The sequence below is a fragment of the Adiantum capillus-veneris genome, chromosome 17 (assembly GCF_014529385.1).
Source record: "Adiantum capillus-veneris isolate H3 chromosome 17, ASM1452938v2, whole genome shotgun sequence".
In the NCBI taxonomy this organism is placed as follows: domain Eukaryota; kingdom Viridiplantae; phylum Streptophyta; class Polypodiopsida; order Polypodiales; family Pteridaceae; genus Adiantum; species Adiantum capillus-veneris.
Window position 1 is genome coordinate 29,136,820 of NC_140947.1, and position 22,739 is coordinate 29,159,558.

Consider the following 22,739-nt stretch of genomic DNA (forward strand, 5'->3'; position numbering starts at 1 on the left):
TGTGGATTCACAAGTAAACGGACATATATAATAATTCTCACTCAATGTGCAACGACGACGATTAGTTAGGTTGGATAGCCTACGCATCTTGCCTACATGTGTTGAGATAGCCCATTTTCCTTTTGAAAAGTGGTGCACCCATTCCTTGGGCGAGGGGGGCAGGTCGCCCATCAAAACGGTCAATACATCCGTGACTGGACCTGCTTGAATGAGCTCCGGATGCCCATTCTGAATCCTGATGTTGCGAAGTCTACTCCAAGCACGTCCGGAATTTTGTGAAGCCACCCTCAGGTTCTGAAGTTAGGTTGACATCACCGTTTACAGGAATGATCATCCTTCCACTCTCATTGCAGGCATAGTGAATTCTTCACTTGTTGAACTCCCGCCTTGTGTGTGTGTGTGTGTGTGTGTGTGTGTTTGTGTTGAGAGAGAGAGAGAGAGAGAGAGAGAGAGAGAGAGAGAGAGAGAGGTATCCTGCTCGTTGCCTTGTTCTTTTGCTTAGCCTAGTTGCGTCTCTCTCTCGTGGTTGGGCTGTGGTCTTATAACAGCTGTGCTGCTATTCTAGGCATCGCTAATTCTTGTGTGTTACTGCAAGCAGCTTAAACTCAAATTTCGTAGCGGCCACCGTTGAGATGAGATATTTGCTCGAGCCCAAGCAAGGCTGTGAAGCTCAAGGTAAGTAGAAGAGCGTGAACGCTTCAGCTGCATGCGTGCGTGCGGCCGAGGGTTTTCCAGAGAATGCCTGTGCAATTTTAGACTCTAGAGTGCTTCATTGTCTCGTCTTCCTCCCCTTCAGTTTGGCATTTTACTTTAATGTTTATTTTCTTGCTGTTGCACAGGAAACGCCTGGATGGCCATGTTGCATTCAAGGACGACTCCGTCTATGCACATGTGCTCAGCCTCGAATCCAATTTCTTGTGCCAATAGCTTGCGCATCCCACAAGGAGCTACTACGTCATCTGCTAGATGGACACAATTGAGGTGAGTGCTCAATTGCGCGTGCTCAAATGCAGGTTACCTTCTACACATCTCCACAACATGATTACAGTATGGTATTACCTTCCTAGGTTTCAAATTAAGAGCATGCAGAGCTGTCGAGGATCACACAACCCTTGCAGTATTGTCATAACAGCTTCTGACCAAGCAACATCCAATGTAAACTGCATCATTTAAACTCGGTAACACTTCTTCAAATTTTTTGGAGCTGAACCTTTGACTTGTGTGGCTAGTATTGACTGACATTTCGCACAAGACAGAATCCGTATAAACAGGCGACAAAGCAAAGACATCGTCCTGGTCGGAGCAAGCGCCATTATCATTTCTTCAACAGGACTGCACAGTCAGAAACAGGGACCAAGGCTGCAAATCTAGTGGATATCGTAAGTGCTTGAAAAGCCCATTTTAATTCTATGTGACTGTGGGGCACACATAACACATGCATTGCACTTGGTGCGTGCACTGTGCATGCACAAATTTATCCACACACTCTTCTATATACAATTAGGGCCCTTTGCAGGTAATGTCGCTTTCGAATGTCAAAGAAGAGATTTATGCTACTCTGGATGAGTGGTTGGCTTTCGAGATTGTATTTCCCAAAATTGCAGTCGGCAAGGCTCTAAGTAGATTAAAGCAACAAGAACAATGGCAGAGGATCATACAGGTTTTTTTTGAAAAACAACTTCTTAGTTTGAGATGTTGATCATTATGCAAGACTTTTTGTTTCAATCGTATTGCCGCATTGTAGGTGTCAAAGTGGATGTGGAGCAAAGGGCAAGGCAAAACTATTGGAATATATGGCTTGATGTTAAGGGCCTATGAGATGGATTCACGATTAGAAGATTGCAAGATCTTGTGGGAGAAGATTTTGATGCGTTATGGAAAGTCCATGCCCAAGAGCATGTTTGTTCGAATGCTGCACATATATAAGAGGCAGCAGATGCCTGGAGAACTTGTTAAGGTATGCCTGGAATTTGTAGCCTCGAAGAGCAAGGCAAAAGTGTTGCAATGTATGTTGGTTGAGAGCTTCCTATAATCAAGTGTTAAGAAGAATTGGCATGCACCATAGGGTAATGCTAGGCTTTTAAAGGCACCATAGGGTAATGCTAGGCTCCAGGGACTCAAGGGTAAAGTCATGGACATGAGGATGTAACATGCCCTGAAAGTAGCCTATGGCAGAGAGCGTGAAAAGAGGATCATAAACCAAAGTTACCCGGAACGGGAACGGGGAACAGGAACGGGGGCCTCCGGAACGTTTCCGGAACGGGCCCCCCCCGAAAAAGCGGAACGGGAACGGGGGCCGGAACGGTAAACTCGAATTATGCTTAAATTAGGGTGGATTCAACCTATATGTTAGTAGAGAGCCACACACACTCATTACTCCAAGTAGAATCCTATTTAGGCATGCTTTGCAATGATGCTTAAGTCTTAAGGTGCGGTCATGACTCATGACACGAATCCACCATTCACATGACACAGAAGCATCTTGATTCTTCATAGAAAGGACATTAACTTAACTTAAAATTAAAAGAGTCCAGACTCCACACAAAAGCTTGGAGCAAAACAATGATACTAGATAGATCATGACGATGGCTTACAAGGCCAGCCAAGGCGCTACAAAAAGATATAAGGAGCAATCAGTCATGACTCATGAGTCATGCTTGAGAAGAGCCTCCTGCCTCCCAATCTGTAGTGGTGTCCTGGATCTCATGAATATCATCCCAATCCTCCTGCATAGGCTCATCCTCATGTGTAGATGCTGCCGCCTCTCCAAGCACCTCTGCCTCTGCCTCCATCTCCCACTGTAGAAAAGGGTCTGTCACTTTAGATGCTGACTTGCAAAGCATTCGTAAGTTTGCACTGACAAAAACAAGGTCATTTGCTTTCTCCACTCCAAGTCGGTTCCTCTTTCTAGATGCAATGTGGCTGTAAACACTCCACAATTGCTCCAAGCAAGAGGAGCTAACCGCTTGGCTGAGAATGCGGATAGCAAGTCGCTGAAGATCGGGACCATCTGAAGCATTTTCTTGCCACCACAAGACCGAGGAAATCTTGGTGGGATCAATTTGGGCATTGGCAGTCCCAAATGATTCTGGCATATCCCTGTAAAATGCAAGCTGATCCTTGATTTTGCGCTGCATGTCTCTATCAGGGTGAAGCCTCTTCAAAATAGTGTTCCAATGTGTATTTACCTCTGAATCATGCTCCTGTCCTGCACCTTGGAACTCTGGATCCAACACAAAAGCTGCACCATGAAGAGGTGAACTATAGGAGTTCCACCTGTTGCTGCATAGGTCTTTGATTTCTTCAAGCCTATTTGGGTCCTTCTCAAGATCTCCAAGCGCCTCCACCATGCGATCCATTGCTTCATAAACCTTGCCAACACAAGGTTGCATACCATCTATCACTCTAAGCAAGTGAATCACTGGTTTTACCATTTTGTCAAGAGTCTTGAGAGACTCCCAGAACTCTGGATCCTCTACCTTCTCTGTACAAATGATCCCTGTTGCTGTACGTGCATGGGAAGTCTCAGCAAACTCTGTACTGATGAAGAGCTGCCGCACTGCACTCTGACACTCCACAAATCGGCGAACCATAAGAAAGTTGTAGGCAAAGCAGGTCTCACAATACTTGAGAAGAACTTTCCCCCCCGACCGCTTCAAGAACTTTGCTCTAAGGACGTTGTGGTTGTTGACAAAAGAAACCACTTTGGCTGTAGAGGCAAAGAGAGGCTCTATCCAAGGTAGTTTGCCGAAATCCTTCAGGAGGTTGTTAAGGCAATGCGCCATACAAAAGGACACCGTGATGTGGGGGTATGTGCCTTCTAAAATAGCCCCGGCTGCCCTGTTCGATGCCTCCCCATCAGTGACTAGCCCTATCACAAGTTCGGACCCAATGGTCTCTATGGCGGAGGCCCACTCTCCTGCAAGGACATCGGCTGATTTTCCTGTTTCTGTAGCATCATGGGAGTGGGCAAAATACATTTCCCCTTTGGAATAGGCAACAATGCCATGAATGGATCTCCTCCTGGTGTCGCTCCATCCATCCGCAATGAGGGTCACTCCATACTTGGTCCATTGCCTCTTCATGTTAAGGGTTGCCGTCTCCACAACGGCCTTCTCTCTATCGAGTAGAGTAGTGCGGAGGGCCTCGGAAGAGGGTGGCACATATCGTGCCCCATACTCTCCTATCCTTGTGCACATAGTCTTGAAGTACTCCGACCTACACATAAGAGGTAACACATAGGTATTAGGATTCAAAGTTAAATTAATAAACTGGTCAATATATCTAAATCCAAAAATGGAGGAATGTCTTACCGAGCCTTTATGAAGGGAATGTGGTCATGATAGAAGAAGCGTGCAACACTTGCATCCACATCCTCCTTCCTTTTCGGATCCCAAGTGGCATGTAGAGTGCGTTGGTGCGGCTTGGGAGTGGAGACCGGCGTAGTATTAGGGGTTGAGAATGGCGATCGAAATGATGTTGCCCCCATCTCCGCCGTCGCCGCATTACTATTACCACCGATGGATGAAGAAGGTGTAGAAGAGAAAGAGCAAATCGTTGGGGTCGATTGCGGGGCGCTTCGGCTTGGCCGCATCCTTCTCTTCCTTGTTGGCTTTGATGGCGGCATCCTTGGCTTGAAAGACCTTCAACAAATGCTCGTTGACCTCCTTGCATATTGCCACTTGTTGTCCCTCTAGCTTAAGGAGGTGAGCGCGGACTTTGGTTGTGCCGGATTGCCTCTCGAAGCCGCATAGTTTGCACTTCCATGCACGGGCACCACCGGACTTTCCCAACACTCGGGAATGCACTTCGTCCCACCATGATACTTCCTCCTCCTCCTTCTTCGCACCCAAGGGCACACGTTCACATGATGCGGAAGCTTGCGCCATGTGAGACTCGAGAGAGGGAGGGAGCTTGAGAGAGAAAGGGAGAGGGACTCGGGAGAGATAGGGAGAGGGAGAGGGAGAGATGGAGTGATAGGGAGAGAGAGTGAGGGAGAGAGAGTGAGGGAGATATGTATTATGGAGAGATGGCGAGCCGTGAGAGAGAGAGGAAAAGGGAGAGATGGAGAGAGGGAGAGTGAGCTTTCACTTGAGCCTTGAGGCTTAAAGCCTTGAGGCTTAAAGCCTTGAGGCTTAAAGCCTTGAGGCCCAAGGGAGAAGGAGAGAGAGCTTGAAGCCTTGAAGGTTGAGCCTTGAGGCTTGAGGAACTTGGAAGAGGCTAGAGCCGACGTAGAGAGCTTGAGCCTTGAGGGAAGGATGAGGCTATGAGCTCTCACCTTGCCCTTGAGGCATTATATAGGAAGTTAGAGTCTACCCCTCCCTCAAACGTTCAAAAACAGTCCCAAACGCCCCCTGATTTTTAAAAAAAACGTCATTATTTTCAAAATTTGAAAATCTGCCGTTCCCGTTCCGTTCCGCCCACGCGTTCCCGTTCCGGTTCGTCCGTTCCCTGCCCGTTCCGCCCAGCCGTTTCGGTTACACCTAGGAACGGAACGCCGTTCCGTTGCCGTTTCCGTTTCGGGGACCCAAGTTGGTTGGGAACGTGTTCCGGGAACGGGAGGGGTCCGTTCCGCCCGTTCCCTGTTACTCTGTCATAAACAGCCTCCTCAAACATAAGATGAGAACCTGCCAACTGCAAAAGCCATCGGAGTCCCTCCCCCCCCCCCCCGCACACAAGGCTAGAGATTGATGAGTCCAGCTAACTATGGTACTATTAAGTTAGGCCACTTTCTGGCCAAGATCTATGGGGTGATTCTTGGGAGGGAGCTAAGTGTTATGCTCCAAGCATCGAGACTTGTGGGTTTAGATGTAACGAAGTTACTATGGATCACATTTTTGCACTCAAATGTATGATAGGGTTGCCAATTGTCACAAAAGTGATGACGTGGCTTGAACTACTCTCAATAAATGTAAGGTGCAGCGGAAGTGAATGTTGAACTTTGCTCAAGATGAGTGCTCCAAATTGTGCTCAAGGGTTGCTTTTACTTACGGAAGGGAGAGCCTTCCGTTCTTTTAGCGAGAGAGTGCAAATGATCATAAACAAAGTGAATGACACTGTGAATGAAGGTGCTGAGACTAAGAGAGAGAGAAGAATACGACACCAGACGGTTGTTAAACCCTCCTCCATACGGCTGCTGAAAACGCTAGGCTGAACTGTAGCCAAAACGCTGGTCTTGATTTGCTGTTGGCTAGAAACGCTAGGTCACCCGCCGGTCTTAATTGAGAAGGTGCACTGTAAGTTGGTGAACTTCCGTTGCCTCTTCGTAGAAAGTACTAGCGCTAGGTTTCTTTTGTAGAGCTTAGCAAATTTACCCTACCCAGTTTCCCAACAAAGTCACTTATTAATAATAAGTGAAAAATGGTTAAAATAGGAAAAAATGGGTTCTGTGCACTGTAAAATGCTCATGATGGTTACTGATTGTCATGCTGTGCACTGTAAAATGCTCATGATGGTTACTGATTGTCATGCTGATGATCATGCTGTGTGTAACCAGAGGATATGGAACTACTCTTAAGTGTTTGGACATGCACGGTCTGCGAACATGCTCACAAAGCTGCCAGAACACTTCCTAAGCTGACTTGAACCCTAGACCTCTAGTAGCTTGTCCACATGCACATAGGGTTAGATGTGCACGTGAAATCCCCTCCTTTTCAAAGCGAGGGGCTTGTATTGAGAGATTGCCAACAACATCTGGAATCTTGGGAAGGACTCTTCGCCGGTCCACTTTGATGCGTGGGTCGTGCGATACTTGAACTTCATGAAGATCTACAATGCTTGCTTCTTTGGGCCGCGCCGAAAGCGACACAAATTGATCTGTGGCTACTTTAATGCTCCAACTGCGTCTATGGACGTGTGTCTACCTTCTTCAAGAATCTCCGAGGAGGAAGATTCTTGAAACCAATTCCAACACAAAATTATGAACATACCCATTCCGTGTGATCGGAAAAATACTATGCTTCCTAATTGACTGTGCATGCAATTGAGATGAACCAAGTAATGGAGTGCCACAGAATCAAGTGAGTGAGTGCCACACCGTTTACAAAACACGCAAAAAGTGAGATCGAATCTTGACTTTTTGACCTAAACCTATCAACTGTGGCAAATCACAACAGAAATGGATGTTTAATGGTCAATCTTTCTTGTGCTCTTTCTGAGACTATGTCATGCCAAGGAAGAGACATGGAATGTGAATTCCTTGAATGCAAACTTTTGTAAAGATCCGCATACATCCGTGCTAATCCATGAGTGAATCATGTGTATCGTACATTACGGCATGCCTGTGGAAAGGGAAGACGTAAAGACGGTGACGAAAATACAAAAAACCGTCACGAATGAAACACTCGAACAATGCGTGCTGACTAATCGTGCGAACATAAAATACTTCCTGAGTGGGTTCTTTGGACCTCGACTCGAGAGCCAAGATCGGTTTTGCGTGATTGATTGTATCTGCAATGAGGTTAACTTCAGTGGAAAAACCATCATCTAAACCATCATCCTTGTGAACAATCACATCTTTATCATGCAAAACACGTGTGTCGTGCTTAGGAGAAGAAATGACTAAGAGAGTCTCCTTTTCCTGTTTTTTTTCAATCTTCGCCTGCACATTAGAAATGAGAGGTAAAGAATGAACAACCTCCTCACCACGAATGATGACGGGAGAGTCACTTTTGGCATTTAGAGTGAGAGTATTGTTTGCTCAATCAATGAGAGGGTTATGCTCACGACCATCTAATGCCCAAAATCATATCACATCAGACACTACAAATTTTTGACGGAAGGACGCTTGTTGAACAGTGAATAACGCATCAAGGCACTCTCGTGTAATGAGAGACTCCGTACCGGGAGAGAAGCCTGACACCTCGAGAGGAGATGTCTTGCGAACCTCCAAGCGGGCTCTTTCGACAAGAGTCACCAATCAGATCATGCATACTACCAGAATGAAACAAGACCACTATGTGTGGACCATTCACATGACTATAACACTTCATGAGAGACTCATCAATGGGAGGATCATGAGAACTTGGGACACACGAGTGTTCTCATTTATGGCATTAACAGAGGATGTGGGTTTTGTGGGTTCTTTAGGTTCGTTGGATGGGTTCTTAGGACATGTGCTGTTTATATGACCCTTGACGTGACATTGACGGTCATCTTGTTTAATGCCCTGTAATCAACACACAAACGAGACGAACCATCCTTCTTGCGAACAAACAAAATAGGGGCAGCAAAAGGACTTACACTAGGACGTATGAATCCTCTAGCCACCAACTCCGTGAGTTGTCGCTCTAAGTTTTTTTTCTGTGACTTGTTCAAACGGTAGGGAGCCTTACTGACCGGCTGCGCTCCCTCCATAAGCTCGATGCGCTCCCTCCATAAGCTCGATGCGATGGTCCTTCGGCCGCTCGGTGGGAGACGAGGTGGGAGATCATCCTGCAAAAAGAGATGTTTAAATTTCGTAAACAACTCCGAATACTTACCTGGAGCCTGAATGCTCTGGGAAACTGGGGCAGCATAGATGAATGCCGCTTGTGCTCCTCGTCGTAATTCACGCTTTACCTGCACATGCGAGATGAGAGGCAAAGAATGCAAGCCCTCCTCAGCATGAATGATGAGGGGGGAATCTGTTTTGGCATGCAAAGTGAGAGTTAGAGCCTCCCAATCAACGAGAGGGTTCAATTCACGAAACCATTTCATGCCTAATATCATATCACATCCTGAGAGAGGAGACACAAGAAATTTCCTACGAAAAGAAGCTTGCTGAACGGTAAACATCACATCAAGGCACTCCTTCGTGATGAGAGAGTCCATCCCAAGAGTGAAGCCAGAAACCTCGATAGGAGATTTCTGACTAACCTCTAGGCGGGCTCTCTCAACAAGAGGGGGACTAATCACATCATGCATACTGCCTGGATCAAACAATATGATAAAACGCTGTCCTTTTACATGACCATAACACTTCATGAGAGATTCATCAATGTGTGTCAGAGTCATGAGAAGATGCAGGTTGTGTTGTGACAGAGTTTGTGCTAGTTGTGGGTGCCTTTGGTTCTTTAAGTGGGACTGTCTTAGGACAGGCCTTCTTAATGTGTCCCTTGATGTGACATTGAAAACATCTACCTTCTTTAGCATAAATCACTTGTTCTTCAGCCGTGATGCATCCTCCTATAATTCCTTGTGAAGCTTTTTCATCAGGGGTTAGCGTAGGTTTTGCAGGTGTTTTAGCTTTACCCTTAGATTCATTGTTAGAGTTCTTTTCCGAGGAATTAGAGGAAGAAGGGCTAGAAGAATTACCATTCTTACCATTCTTTCCGTTCTTACCATTCTGTGTGTTCTGAGAATTCTGTTGTTTTCCTTAGGCTTTCCTTTGTTGTGCTTTATCTCGTGGGCGAGAGCAATTGCTACCGCTTTGTTGAGATCGATTGGATCGAGTACTTCGACATCGTACTTGATATACTCGTCCAATCCGTAAAGAAATGCCTCCTTGCGCTTCGCATCCGATTTGCGTAATTGAGTGCCAAGCTGCAAAACACGATTAGAGAAAGACATAACCGGCATACCATTTTGCTTGAGAGCTCGCCAATCGTCCTTCAATCGTGCAAGGTACTGAGGTGGCATAAACCGCGCCTTGAGCTTGTCTTGGAAATCAGCCCAACTAAAAGAGAGGGACGTGAAATTGTCGGCTGCCTCTAGGTGCGCGGCTAGCTGTGCCTCTTGCCATGCTTGGTACCAATTTATGGCATCACCGGCAAGGTACATAGCTGCCGTCAAAACTTTGCTATTGCCTGTTTTCTTAGTTGTCGCAAAATAAGCATTAAATTGATGCAACCAAGAATGAATAACAGTAGCATCCATCTTACCGTCATACTTACTGAAGGTCAACTTCTCTATGACTGGATTGTGTGAATCCGCATCGTGGCCTATGTCACTGGTTGAACTCCCATGATGTTTGGGTGGTTTGGTCTTCGAGGCGAGGACTTGGGCAAGCAATTCTTGAGTGCGTAGCTCTCGTCGAGCTTCACGCTCGGTCTCCATAGCCAATCTACGAGCTTCACGCTCGGCCTCCATAGCCAATCTATGAGCGGCACGATCGGCCTCCAATGCTGCGTTTCTTGCTGCCGCTTCTTCCTTCCTTAGTTCTTTTCTTTCTTTTCTTGCGTCGCGCTCGCGTTCTAAAGCAAGGCGCTTGTCTTCCTGTCTATCCATCATGGCCATCATTTGCTTCATCATTGCCTGCTGGCGTAGATGGCGAAGGGGGAGGGTTGGAAAAATCTCCTGGTGGGGAAAATCCTTCGTCGCCTCTCTCATGCTCATCACCTGAATGCGAAGTATCCATGCCGCTTCGGGTGACGACCATGCACTATGATCTTGGGGTCTTAAGCTCGTGAGGAACTTGGGTTCTTGAGGGTCTTGAGGTCCTTGATTCGTGAGAATCTTGGGTTCTTGAGGGGTTCTTTCGCTTGCAAATCGCGTTGGAGAAGGATCTTCTCTTCACCAGAGTTCTACTCCTTTCTGCGGGCGCACCCCTTGGCGGCCTTGCGCTCACACCAAGGTTGCTTTTTCCCACCTCACGTCGATTGGCCGAGTGCAGGGTCCGCTCTCAATGAGTGAAAAGAGACACAAGGGGAGGCTGGACAAGCCCTGCTTTCTTGGGATTCCTGTCACTCTTCAACAAAACACGATTAGGAATCGCCACGCCCAAGCGAACTTTGGGTTCGTGCGACCGCAACAAGCAAAAAAATTCTTGTGGTTCTTCCCTTGAGTAATGCAGAACACTTCCAAAGCTCTGATACCAATGTTAGGTGCAGCGGAATGAATGTTGTATTTTCTCAAGATTAGTGATCTTTATTGCTCAAGGTTCCTTTTAGTTCTTAGGGAAAGAGAGAGCTTTCCGTCTTATGGAGAGTGCTATGATCACGAACAAAGTGAGTGGATATTGTGCGTGCAAGTGAATGAGACTGAGAGAAGGAGAGAGAAGAGATACGACACCGAGAGGTTGTAAAACCCTCCTTCGAAGGCCCCACTCGTTGGCGAGAGTGGTCTAATCTTTGATTGCACAAGGCGTACAATGCGAATGCAATGGACTGATGCAATGGGACTATGCCGATGACGACGACGACGATGGCTGTTCTTCGACTGGAATCGTGGACTGTTTTCGGGGCTGATTTGTGGCTGAATTTCACTGTCCTTGTCGGGGCTGACTTGGTGAGGAAAAACGCTGATCTAACTGTACATCTGGGCTGCGTTTTCTGCTATGAATGAAGGCTGAGAAAAACGCTGGAATGGCATGGGTTTTCCTTGCTAAAACTGGCAGCAATAGGCAGCAGATGCTAGCGTTAGTTGTTGCTGAAATTTGCTGAAGGAAACGCTTCAAATGCTGATGCTCTGGCGATCCATAAAAACGCTGGCTGTGGTATGCTGGAAGGGGAGAAAAACGCTAGGTAATGGGCTGATCCGGCGATGGCTGATTCTGGACAAAACGCCAAGAGGAGGGGACCTTATGGCGAGGATGGAAAACGTTGGTTGTTGAGGGAAGGGGAGGCTCACCAACATGGCTTGGGGAGAGTCTTGCTGAGAGAGGGTGGGACACTTGTCGCTTGGGGAAGCCTGCTGTGCCTTTGCTCATCTGCCAATTTGTGCTAACTTGGTTTGCTTATATATTAACTTACCCAATTTGCCCCACTGAGTACCCAACAAAAGTCACTTAATAAATAAGTGAAAAATGTTAAAAATAGGAAAAAATGGGATAAAGTCATCTGAAAAATCCCCAAACTGACTTTGATGGAATCTGATGGAAATGCTTATGCTTATGCAGTGTGCAACCAGAGGATATGCATCTACACTGAGTGACTGGGCATGCACGGTCTACGAATAGACTCACAAAAGTGCCAGATCACTTCTAATCTAACTTGACTGGACTTGACGGAAACCCTGCTATGGTGTAGCTTGTCCACGGACACATAGGGTTGGGATGTGTCACGTGACACTTCCATGCGTTGGTCTCTCTGCACCTCACGCTCTAACTCCAAGGCCGCTCGTTTGTCTTTGGTCGCTATGCGTTGGGCTTCGCGTGCTTGCTCACGCTCAAGCTCAATAGCTGCCTTTCTTTCTTCGGCCGCCAAGCGTGCTTGCTCGCGCTCACGCTCCAAGGCTAACCGTCGTTCTTCGCGCTCGCGATCCAAGTCTGCCCGCTCGCGATCTAAGACTGCCTTTCTTTCCTCGGCCGCAAAGCGCACTTGATCACGCTCGCGATCCAAGGTGGCGCGTTGCGCCTCTTGTTGTAGCATCATGTCCATTATCGTCTTGACCAAAGCCTCCATAGGATTTGGTGCAAACTATGGCGTAGATGGGGAAGGGGGAGGGTCGAAAAAACCCCCTGGTGGGGATCTTGGGTACTTAAGTCTACGAGGAACTTGGGTTCTTGTGGTTCTTGGGTTCTTGAAGTTCTTGAGTCCTTGAGGTCTTCCTTTAGCTTGTAATCTGTGTTAGAGAAAGCTTCTCTCTTACCCGAGCCCTACTCTTCCTTGCGGGAGCACCCATTGGTGGCCTTGCGCTCACACCAAGGTTGCTTTTTCCCACCTCACGTCGATTGGCCGGCCGCTAAGTGCATGGTCCGTTCTTAATGAGTGAAACAAGGAACGGGGGGAGGCCGGACAAGCCCTTCTTTCTTGGGTTACCTATCACTCTTCAAAAACACGATTAGGAATCGACATGCCCAAGTGGACTTGGGTTACGTGCGATCGCAACAAGCAAAAAGAAATTCTTGTGATTCTTTCCTTGAGTGATACAGAACACTGCCAAGCTCTGATACCAATGTAAGGTGCAACGGAAGTGAATTTGAACTTTGCTCAAGATGAGTGCTCAGAACTGTGCTCAAGGGTTCCTTTTACTTACGGAAGGGAGAGCCTTCCGTTCTTTTAGTGAGAGAGTGCAAATGATCATAAACAAAGTGAATGACACTGTGAATGAAGGTGCTGAGACTAAGAGAGAGAGAGAAGAATACGACACCAGACGGTTGTCAAACCCTCCTTCAAGGGCCCCCCTCTCTATGGTGAGAGAGGTCTATGCTATTGATTGCACAAATCTGGTACAATGGTCTAGATGCAATGGACTTGCCGACTATGTTGACGACAATGATGACAACGACGAGACGGGCTGAAATCTGCAAATATGCGAAGTGCTGAATTCTGACACTGTGATGGCGAGGACGGCAATGGTGATGACGTGACGACGATGTGTTGAAAACGCAGATGCTGAAATCTGCGGATAGCGGGCTGAATCTGAAAACGTTGGCTGATTTGACCGTGCGGCGAGGATCTGCTGCGGGTAGGTGAGATCTGCGAGGTTAGGGGTTGGTTCTGCGGTGTCTAAGTGCTGAAAACTGAAAACGGTGATGCTAGGGGTGATTAGTAGCCGGGATACTGCAAAACACTGATGTTGATTTGCAACCAAAAACGCCAGGGAATCTGTAGCAAAAACGCTAGGCCTGAATCTAAAATGTGCTAACTCCAAGGCTGATCTGGTGCTGCTGAAAACGCTAGGCTGAACTGTAGCCAAAACGCTGGTCTTGATCTGCTGTTGGCTAGAAACGCTAGGTCACCCGCCGGTCTTGTTGAGAAGGTGCACTGTAAGTCGGTGAACTTCTGCTGCCGCTTCTCAGAAAGTACTAGCGCTAGGTTTCTTTTATAGAGCTTAGCAAATTTGCCCTACCCAGTTTCCCAATGAAGTCACTTATTAATAATAAGCGAGAAATGGATAAAATAGGGAAAATGGGTTCTGTGCACTGTAAAATGCTCATGATGGTTACTAACTGTTATGCTGATGATCATGCTATGTGCAACCAGAGGATATGCAACTACTCTAAGTGCGTGGACATGCACGGCCAGCGTACAGGCTCACAAAGGTGTCAGAACACTTCCTAAGCTGACTTGAACCCTAGACCTGAAGTAGCTTGTCCACATGCACATAGTGTTAGATGTGCACGTGACAATAAAAGAGTGAGAGATTGCAAGAGGATGATGTGGCAGTTCGTACATCAAATGACGTGGCAGCTAGGAAAATTGTATGCAATTCATGGTGGATTTTACGCAAAGCTGACGTGACAGTTTTTGGCCGAGCACTTTACTAGTGTAAAGCCATGTATTGGGTGCCCTATTATGAGCAATTGCTTTTAAAACCTAGCGCCAATTGTATCTGTTAATTTTCAGCCTAGTGCCTTTAAATAAGGGCCTAGGGGCATGGGGGTAGCCTTTGGCAGACTAGTGCATGGTTGCCATCTGGAGAGTGACTCCGGGCGGGTGTACTCTCTGTGGGTTACTTAAGATAAAAAGAAGTATGGAGAGGGGTGCTAGACTTTGGTGACAATGCATTTGGGAGTGGAATTCTGCCACTTTGTGTAGCAATTACCTTTGAGTTTTTGAAGTTCAAGTGTAAGTTTTCAGGTTTGTTCGTGTGTTGCTGTGAGATTACCATCTTGTTATTGCCAAGCTTGTTAAAGTGGTGTCAAAGCTTCAATCGATTTTTCTTCTACGGAGGATCCCGTTCAACTTGTTGCAGCATACACCATGGATTTTGACAAAGAATCCAATCAAGAAGAGGAAGTCATGTTACCATATACATGTGGTAGTGATGTGTGTGAACACACTTAGGACCGTCGGGGCATTTTTTTCTTCACTAGGAGGTTTTTTCCCCGTGCATTGTATATATGCCCATTCATTCTAGGGCTATCTATCTTTCCATTGCACACTAAGTAATACACTCTGTTGTGTGCCTTGAGCTTCCTTCGTCTTCTCCAAGCTGTGTGTGTTTTCTTGCAACCCTAATTCCAACAGTTGGTATCAAAGCATGTTGCGTCCTCCCGGGCTTAGTCGCAAGTAGCTCCAGCACACGCCTGCTCACTTTCTTTGATTTCTGTGAGCTTTGGCACTCAGATTTTTGATTCTGGCTCATTTCGGCCTTCGTTTCCAGTACATGCAATACTGCACAGGCTATTACGTCATCTTGTGCAGATTTTTTGTCAGTGCCGTTTTCTGCATATCAGGTCCCTTACAATCTTCTACGGTTCGTGCTATATAGCATGTGTTGCTTCCGTTTCGTTTCTCCTCTTTTCGGGCAGTTTCACATCAGGTGCAAACATTCGTCATTGACAGAAACCAAGGACCATCTCCAGCCAAACGAGCTAAACTAGCCATTGGATTAGTACCTGACATCTATGGCATACGCCTTGAAAGTACAAATGAATTGTGTCGAGCATATGGCAAAGTCAACGGTTTGAAAGCCCTAATTTTCTTCGACCCAGGAGCTATAGAGAACTTCATCCATTCAGAATTCTTGAACCAGATGGACTTCGATTATGATGCAGAGGGTGGAGAAATTGAAGTTGAGCTAGCCACAGGGCAAACTCAAAAAGTGGTACCGCTCATTGGTGCTCTTCCAGTGACTATTCAAGACTATAATGGAAAAGCAGATTTCCACATTATGAAGTTGGGCAATGTGACGTACTCTTGGGCATGCCTTGGCATGACAAGAATGATGCAAATCTCCAGGTTCGGAACCGAACCATCACCGCGATGCAGAAGGGCAAGCCAGTCGTCCTCAAAGTTCGGTTGTCCGAACAAAACCTTGAATGAACTATCTAGTTGTTTAATAGTTAGATACTTTTGAACATTGTTTGAGAAAGTATTGTTTGAAACTTTGTTTGAAATGGATGGTATCTGTTTTAAACCTGTCTTGGTGCTGATTTGAATTGTCTGACTCTGGTTTTAATACTGGTTTCAATTATTGGTGATTTTTACTCCCGGCTGGTGTAGTGAGAAATAATGTTAAGAAAGCTTGTTCATACTCATGGCCCGGACCCTTGTGGTTATTTGCGGGGGGAGTATTGAATGATTGAAAAGTGTTGTTTTTACTCATGGCCCGGACCTGGATGGTTGTTTATGGGGGGAGTATTAAAAAGTCTGAGCAGTCCTTACTCTCAGCACCTCCAAATGACGTAGGCTGCGGTCTGGGGGGCGTTTGGTTGTAAAAGGCCTCTATATCTCATGGCTCGGACCTTTTTAGGTTATTTGCGGGAGGAGTGATGAGGGAGTCGTTGAACAACTCATGGCCCGGACCGGGATGGTTATTTGCGGGGGAGTGTTCATCGGCGGCTTTTGCCTGGATATGTAATTTTAGTGCATCAAGACACCTGTGGAAGATCAATGCGGTTTGGGTGTGATGGCTAATTTTACTACACCGGAATATCAAGAGTTCCGATCTGAGAAGCCAACTGCTTGATCAAAAGAGCCGAAAAGAGAAGCCAACTCCTTAACAAAAAAAAGAGCAAACTGATTGTCCCTCTGATTGTCCCTCGGAATGATCCTTGGAAATTTTAAGCTAACTTGAATGTTTTGCAGATATGCTGTAATCGCGGATGATTACTTTCTTTCAAGAAGGGGGAATGTCACAAATTGCTGACGTGTCAAGCCCTGAAGAATGGAGCCAACTTGCAGATCACGGCCGAGGGGCCTAAAACCCTAAGAAGAACAAGCAACAATAGAAGAAGAAGTCCTACCAACTTATGGGACCCCGTTCGATGGGGCCCAAGTGACATAAAGGAGTTAAAATAAAGCTGGACCCTCACACACACAACATAGAAACTGATGACGTGGCAGCTGTACGGACAACCCGTAAATTGCGCGGACATGCTGATGTGGCAGCTTGTAAGGATTTTCGAGATTTGCGCTGCTGACGTGGCAGTTGTACGGATTTCCGTAAATCCTGATGGCAGCTTTTAGGCATCGCTTTTGAACCAGATGCTTTTGAGTTTGAAGGCTTTTCATGTAAATTGCTTTTGGGCCTAGGGCCTTTAGATATGAGGCCATGGGCTCATTCTCTTACATGCTTCCTGGAGAAGGTGCAGAGTCTGGAGTACCGGCTTGTACTGTGTTGATGCAATATAAAGAAATACCGAAAGCGGCGCCGAGGTTTGGGGCCAATACTCTCTGGGGTGGAATTCTGCCACCCCGTGTCGCATGTTCTCTCTCTCTCTCTCTCTCTCTCTCTCTCTCTCTCTCTCTCTCAGTTCAATTGTTATTGAAGTGCTAAAAGTCTGTTCAATGTGTTCTTTCCGTTGGCACGTGGTGCCCTTCTTGTGACAGGTGTCATTCGTCTTGTCATCCATAATGGAATTCCAAGTTCTTGTTCTTTGTGTCTTCGCCAAAAACCAACCAAGTCTCACTTCTTGAGGAAAAAGTGATACGGTCCCAGCTGTGGAACCATGAAACCGGCCAATAGCCTCACTAAAGGGCGGTAAACTTTGGCCTTCACCCGATCCATACGTTGATTAACTCCTTCCACATGTACAATCTAGAAGTGGAACATAGACAAATTGTTTGTCCATCGCATATGCTTTTTAGATAACTTTGAGTGTGCCAAGAAGTATTGCAAGGTCTGGTAATCTGTCTGGACAACAAAATCAGCACCTAGCAGATAGTGTTTCCAACTTGAAAGCACATGAATCACAACCAGTAGCTCTTTCTCATAGACTTGCATAGTCTTTTTTTGGCCCTTTCAAGATTTTGCTTTCATAGGCTACTACCCGACCATCTTGCATTAGTACTGCACCAATACTGTTGCCACAGACATCACACTGGACCCAAATGACTTCCTGAGGTATGACAAAACGATTACTGGATCCGAGGTCATCTTTTCCTTCAAGAGATTAAAAGCTGAAATCTCTTTTTGAGTCCATTTGAAAGTGAGCTCTTTCTTTTGCAAAGCATGTAGGGGTGAAGCAATCATGACAAAATTTCAAATGTATCTTCTATAATAAGAACATAATCCCAAAAAGCTACGGACATCATGCACAATCTTCAAAGCTGGCCATGACTTGATCGCTTAGAGGGTGCAACAATTTTCAACAGGATAGATCTTAAAAGTGGATACCATCTAATTTGTATCAAGTGAGAGGATGTGCACAAGAATGCATTTAGAACAACATTTGCCCATTTGGCCCAATTAAAGTCATTTAGGCCCCTTGGCGAGACTTCATAAGGTGGTGGGTACGAGGAAATTAAACCAAATGGGCAACCTAGACACTTGGCGGTCTGAGAGGCATCTGCAAGACACCTCAACAAGGGAAACGCCCAAAATTGATCAGGATGAGAGAGAGGGCTGATTTGAATTTATTGTGAGCTACTGTGTGCGGGAGAAGTGGGTGCAGGTGATCACAACTTTTTAATAAAAAGCTTGCCTTCTCCTTTGTCTTATGTAGCACGATGATTCTGCACTTGTGCACCTCTTTCCACTTTTTAAATACCGAATTGTGATGCCTAGCTCAAGGGATTTTCATTTGTATGTACAGTTGTGGGGAAATCTATGCTCAATTGCCGAGGCAAGAGCCTCTTGCGTAGGTTGATTTAGAGAGAGTTCTCGCGAGAAATCTCGTCTAAATTAAAGGGCAAGTAGCCCTACATGTGACTCAAGGGCTACCTATAGGTGCACTCGGCACGCAAAACGGAACTCAAAATAGAAAAAGCTTGGCGTAAATTTTTGTAGGTTTAGGGTTTTGATCCTTTTGATGCCTAAAAGTCTGAGGAGCTTCGGGGGAGCTAGAGAACTGTTAAACAGGTGTTCTGGTGCATTTTAGAGGCTTAAAATAGAGAAGTCAGTGTGTTGTATTTTCTTGCTAGGTTTGTAAAAGTGCTCTAATGCGCGTGGAAAGTCAACTATTACATGGGGATTTTATATGTGAAGCCTTCTACTATCGTTATGCTACTAAAATTGGGCTAGAGCAGGGAATTTTCAGCCCAATAAAAGTAGAAGATTACAGGTTTTTCTCCAAGTTCAATTGGAATAAAGAAATATTGGAAAGAGCGCCAACCTTTGGGGCCAACAGGGTGTCATTGTCTACTTGGGAGCACTCTAGCTACCAAGTCGTAAATTGTTGTGAAGTGGTGAATTCCAGTTACAGGTTTATTCATGAAGTTACTTTGTGTCAGAAAGTACAGGTAAAGTTAAACAACATATAGATCACGTGAAAGCCAAAGTTTTACCGTCCTTCTGTAAGGCTAGAGGCTGGTTTCACTAGTACTTGCGTTGCATTGGCAGGATCCATTCGGACACCATCCTTTGACATTATGTGCCCTAGAAAGTGGGTCTCTTCCAAGCATCAACATCATCATGCTGCCCTTGAAAGTGGAAGGATAGTTTCCTATTTACATAATCTGGGTTAGGATGAATTTTATAATAACTCTGAGGTATCCAACGAGATAAAAGTATTTTTTGAGCTTGGATCATAGAAAATGAGGACTCTCTGCGCATTAAGGCTCACCCATCCCTTTAAAAGTTGTCGTTTACCTTCCTCGGTGTTGGCTTGTACATCGGGGATTGAGTTTGAAGGAGGAGGTGGAGAATCTTTCTTGAGAGATGTGGGCATCTTGTTTCTTGTGGCCATTCTCACCACAAAAGAAACACTTGCCCTCTTCCATATAAGCCTTTAAGTCATGAGAATGCACGAGAGGCTTTCCTTTGCACATGACGTGAGTAGAACTGCCTCAATATATAGCCATGAGAGAGGCTCAACCGATGACAGGTGTACTAATGGGTTCTCCAATGCTCCTGGACTTCGAGTTAATTAGATGCTTTGAATCCACACGGATACATGGACTAGTTTAAAGTCAAATGCCATGATGGCCATACATTCATTGGCTAGAGGCGGTTTACATCAACTATGCATAGCCAGGCTTAGCCCACGGCCCAACAGTACGTAGATAGTGATCTTGACAGAAAGGGATCTTTTTCATAACTGTTACAAATGAACTGAAGATGTTAGTAGTAGGGGAAGAGCAAAGCTTCTTCTCTTTTTGTCTTTCAGCCTAAAGATTTGCATGACCACAGGTTGTTCCTGGAATGAGGGGGGTATGGCTTCTGCAGCAACTGTTGGGAGGGCAAGAGAAAAGGGGGGGTTGAGGGTGAAGAGGAAACATGCATGCTGGGGTCAAGATGGGAGGAGAGAGTTACGACTGACCTGTCTGAGATTGACATTTGTAGGCTTCACCAGTTTAGCTGCCTCGTGGTTGAAAATTGTGATTAGGTTTTCAGTTTAGTCCTGTAAACCTTGCTTCCACATCACTAATTTGTGAAAAGATTATGGGGGCTTTGGGGCCTGGTTGTTAATGTTGTTATACCAAAGATGAGTTTGTGCAAACCAATTGATTTGATTTTTTGGGGTGATTAAAGGTATTTGAACAGATGGAGAGTCTTAAAATACGCCCCGCTGCAGATACTCTGGTATTGGTCAAAGATGCTTACAGACAGATAGGAAAGCCTGAGATGGAACAGACTTTGAATGCCAGATATCCTCCACCATGGAAGTATCTCCATTATAAGGACAGATTTGTTAAAGTCCGACCAAGGCCAACTTCAACAGCAGATTCTGAAGCAGGTTTGATTTTGTCATTTTTGATGTGCTCTTGGCTTTATTTGTTTGCTCCAACATGCTTATTTTATTTTGCTTTCAGGTGAAACCAAGGATGATTTGTGAACTTATCAGCAGGGAGTTTCAAATTAATTTCGTTTCATGTGGATGGACTGGGAGTCAGGTGACCTAGGTATTGTCTTCATCTTGCTCTTTCTTAATGGTTTGAATATACAAGGAGAGAATGGAAGCAAAACTGTCGTCATTCAAAGAGGATAGCTGAGCTTCTTTGGACCTTTATTTTAATTCTGTAGCATTGGTAACCGGAAGGTAGGAGAACTGAATGAAGCTTTATTGCATGAAACAAGGTCAGAATGCCATGTAAGATGCAAGACGTTACTGCATATAAAAAGTCACACAGACTTGAGTTCTTTCAAAAAGTGCTAATTCTTTTGTTGGCACCGCCTACCTGGAAAGAGGGGAGCAGTGCTAAAGCGATAGAAAAAATTGTAGCATGAACACTTGGTTAACTGCGTGCCTGCATCCACACGCTGCCCTTGGTCGCTCCAGCTGATCCGGCTAGCACCATCTCTGTGCAGACAGGCAGAGTCGTCTGCCTTTGCTAGCCAGTGGCTATTTTGAACAGCGCACAGGCCTTGCGCACAGCGTGGCATATCCTCCTTCATTGTCCTATATGAAAATGAATGACCAAATCTGTGTAATGGTCAGTGTCATGGTCAGACACGAGCCATCACCTCTGCCTCCTAGCATTGCTTTTTGGCCCTTCTGCTCTGCTTCAACAACGAATGCTGAGCACTCACTAGTTGGCCGTTGAGGATGGCGGCAGGCTGCTTTGATGGGTCAGTGGATGGTAAGGGCTCCTACCATGGTTTGAATAGGACGTTTGCACTAGCTACTTGAATAGGCTTGGCCATGAACTATTGATCATGTGTTGTAGATTATTTCGCACCTGCTGACATGTTGTATGTTATAGCAAATTTATAATACTTGGAAAATCCAAGCTTCTTTTGTGTTGGTGTTTATCTTTAATTATCCAAAAATTTATTTGAAATACTTTGAAACCAATTAGTGGAAAGCTAATACTAAAAGTAATGTGTTGTATTTTTGGGGAGGGGGAAGGAAAAAACACACATGTATTTTAATTGTATATGTCATGTGGTAACAGAGAGCAGGAGAAGCTTTTCTTGCTCAAAAAGAGCTTGTCAGTTGGTCGGTCAATATTGCAAATCTGATGGTTGTTACGCGAGATAGTTTTAACTATGGACACCGGTAGTACATTCCTAGTGTTCCAAAATCTCACTCGTTCTTGAGGCTTTTTGTGGAATGGATCTAGTCAAATCATAGAAATGCAAAAATGTGTTACTAGTGGGTTGGTTTTACGGAATGATATGTAATTCCACTTAAATGCATACACCGATGAGTCTTGCATTAATAATGGTACATCTTTCAGTTTTTGTATCATTAAAAACAACCAAAATTTTGCCAAATACAGGTAGGCAGTGCCTCAGTCTGCTTTGTGATGGACTTGATTATCATAATAGCAAGGTATGTGGCATAGGTTTGTCATCTGAGAAGCGGCAAGATCAAATGCTTTCAGGTTGGAGTGCAAAATCAAAAGAATTAGAAAGTAACGAAGTATGTCTTGTATGGAATGGGAAGATTGCTAAAAAGTCTTCTCGGCATAGCGTCAAATTGTATTAAACGGCATGAGCAACACATTGGGACAAATGAATTTCACAGTGAAATATATTTTCAGTTTTCTACTGGTCTTTGCATGTAAAGTTATTCTTATATCCTTCGATCAGTCACGGTGTACATACAGAAGAGTCTCCAGGTCTTCATCATAGTCTTTGATATTGGTGTCAAAATGGTGTGGGAAGGACTATGATGGACTATTATCGTCTACAGTTTGTCATTGTTTTCTTATGGCCATGTACTCTTCTAGCTAAACACTCAGAGTTACTTGAGATATGTGACACGGTTAGGAAGGATGTATTGTTGTTGGGATATTTTGAGTCATGAAAAAGTAGCTTATCCGAGTCTTGAAAAATATTCGTTTGTCTTGGTAAAATACTTCGCACATTTTTTACCCGCATCCATTATGATTTCTTCTACCAAGTTCTCTTTGATACCATTGGAAATATATGTGATCTTATAAGCCAACTAAAGGTCTCATTTAATCAAATGCATTGAAGAAGCAGCTTTCACAATCAGACAAATTGAAAGTGGTAAAGTAAGAGATATTCATGGATGTTTTGATGATCTTCATTGAAATTAAGGGCACGAGTGTGTTTGTCCATTCATTGAGCCCATAGGTTTT

The 22,739-nt window shown here is 45.2% G+C and overlaps 1 protein-coding gene across 5 annotated transcripts; it reads left to right on the forward strand.

Moving 5' to 3' along the window:
- Positions 1-104: 104 nt before the first annotated feature.
- LOC147436988 (pentatricopeptide repeat-containing protein At4g18975, chloroplastic-like) lies at positions 105-22,051 on the forward strand. Of its 5 annotated transcripts, none has more exons than XR_015184791.1 (10): positions 105-353; positions 599-675; positions 840-981; positions 1,068-1,155; positions 1,257-1,379; positions 1,517-1,660; positions 1,745-1,957; positions 20,221-20,425; positions 20,502-20,591; positions 21,912-22,051. XR_015184791.1 is itself a non-coding variant. In XM_086486390.1 (9 exons), the coding sequence occupies exons 2-9, from the start codon at positions 633-635 to the stop codon at positions 20,522-20,524; spliced, it is 981 nt and encodes a 326-aa protein (XP_086342516.1). In that variant the 5' UTR covers positions 105-353; positions 599-632; the 3' UTR covers positions 20,525-21,429. The 5 variants fall into 5 exon arrangements, 1 of the variants encoding a protein (XP_086342516.1); XR_015184794.1 differs by lacking the exon at positions 21,912-22,051 and adding an exon at positions 21,585-21,849; XR_015184792.1 differs by lacking the exon at positions 21,912-22,051 and adding an exon at positions 20,713-21,429.
- Positions 22,052-22,739: the final 688 nt, after the last annotated feature.

Coding starts and splice junctions, on each gene's coding strand:
- LOC147436988 (XM_086486390.1), top strand. CDS start 633: ATGAGATATTTGCTCGAGCCCAAGCAAGGCTGTGAAGCTCAAG. Junction 982..1,067: donor GCTAGATGGACACAATTGAG/GTGAGTGCTCAA, acceptor TTACCTTCCTAG/GTTTCAAATTAAGAGCATGC. Junction 1,661..1,744: donor AATGGCAGAGGATCATACAG/GTTTTTTTTGAA, acceptor GCCGCATTGTAG/GTGTCAAAGTGGATGTGGAG.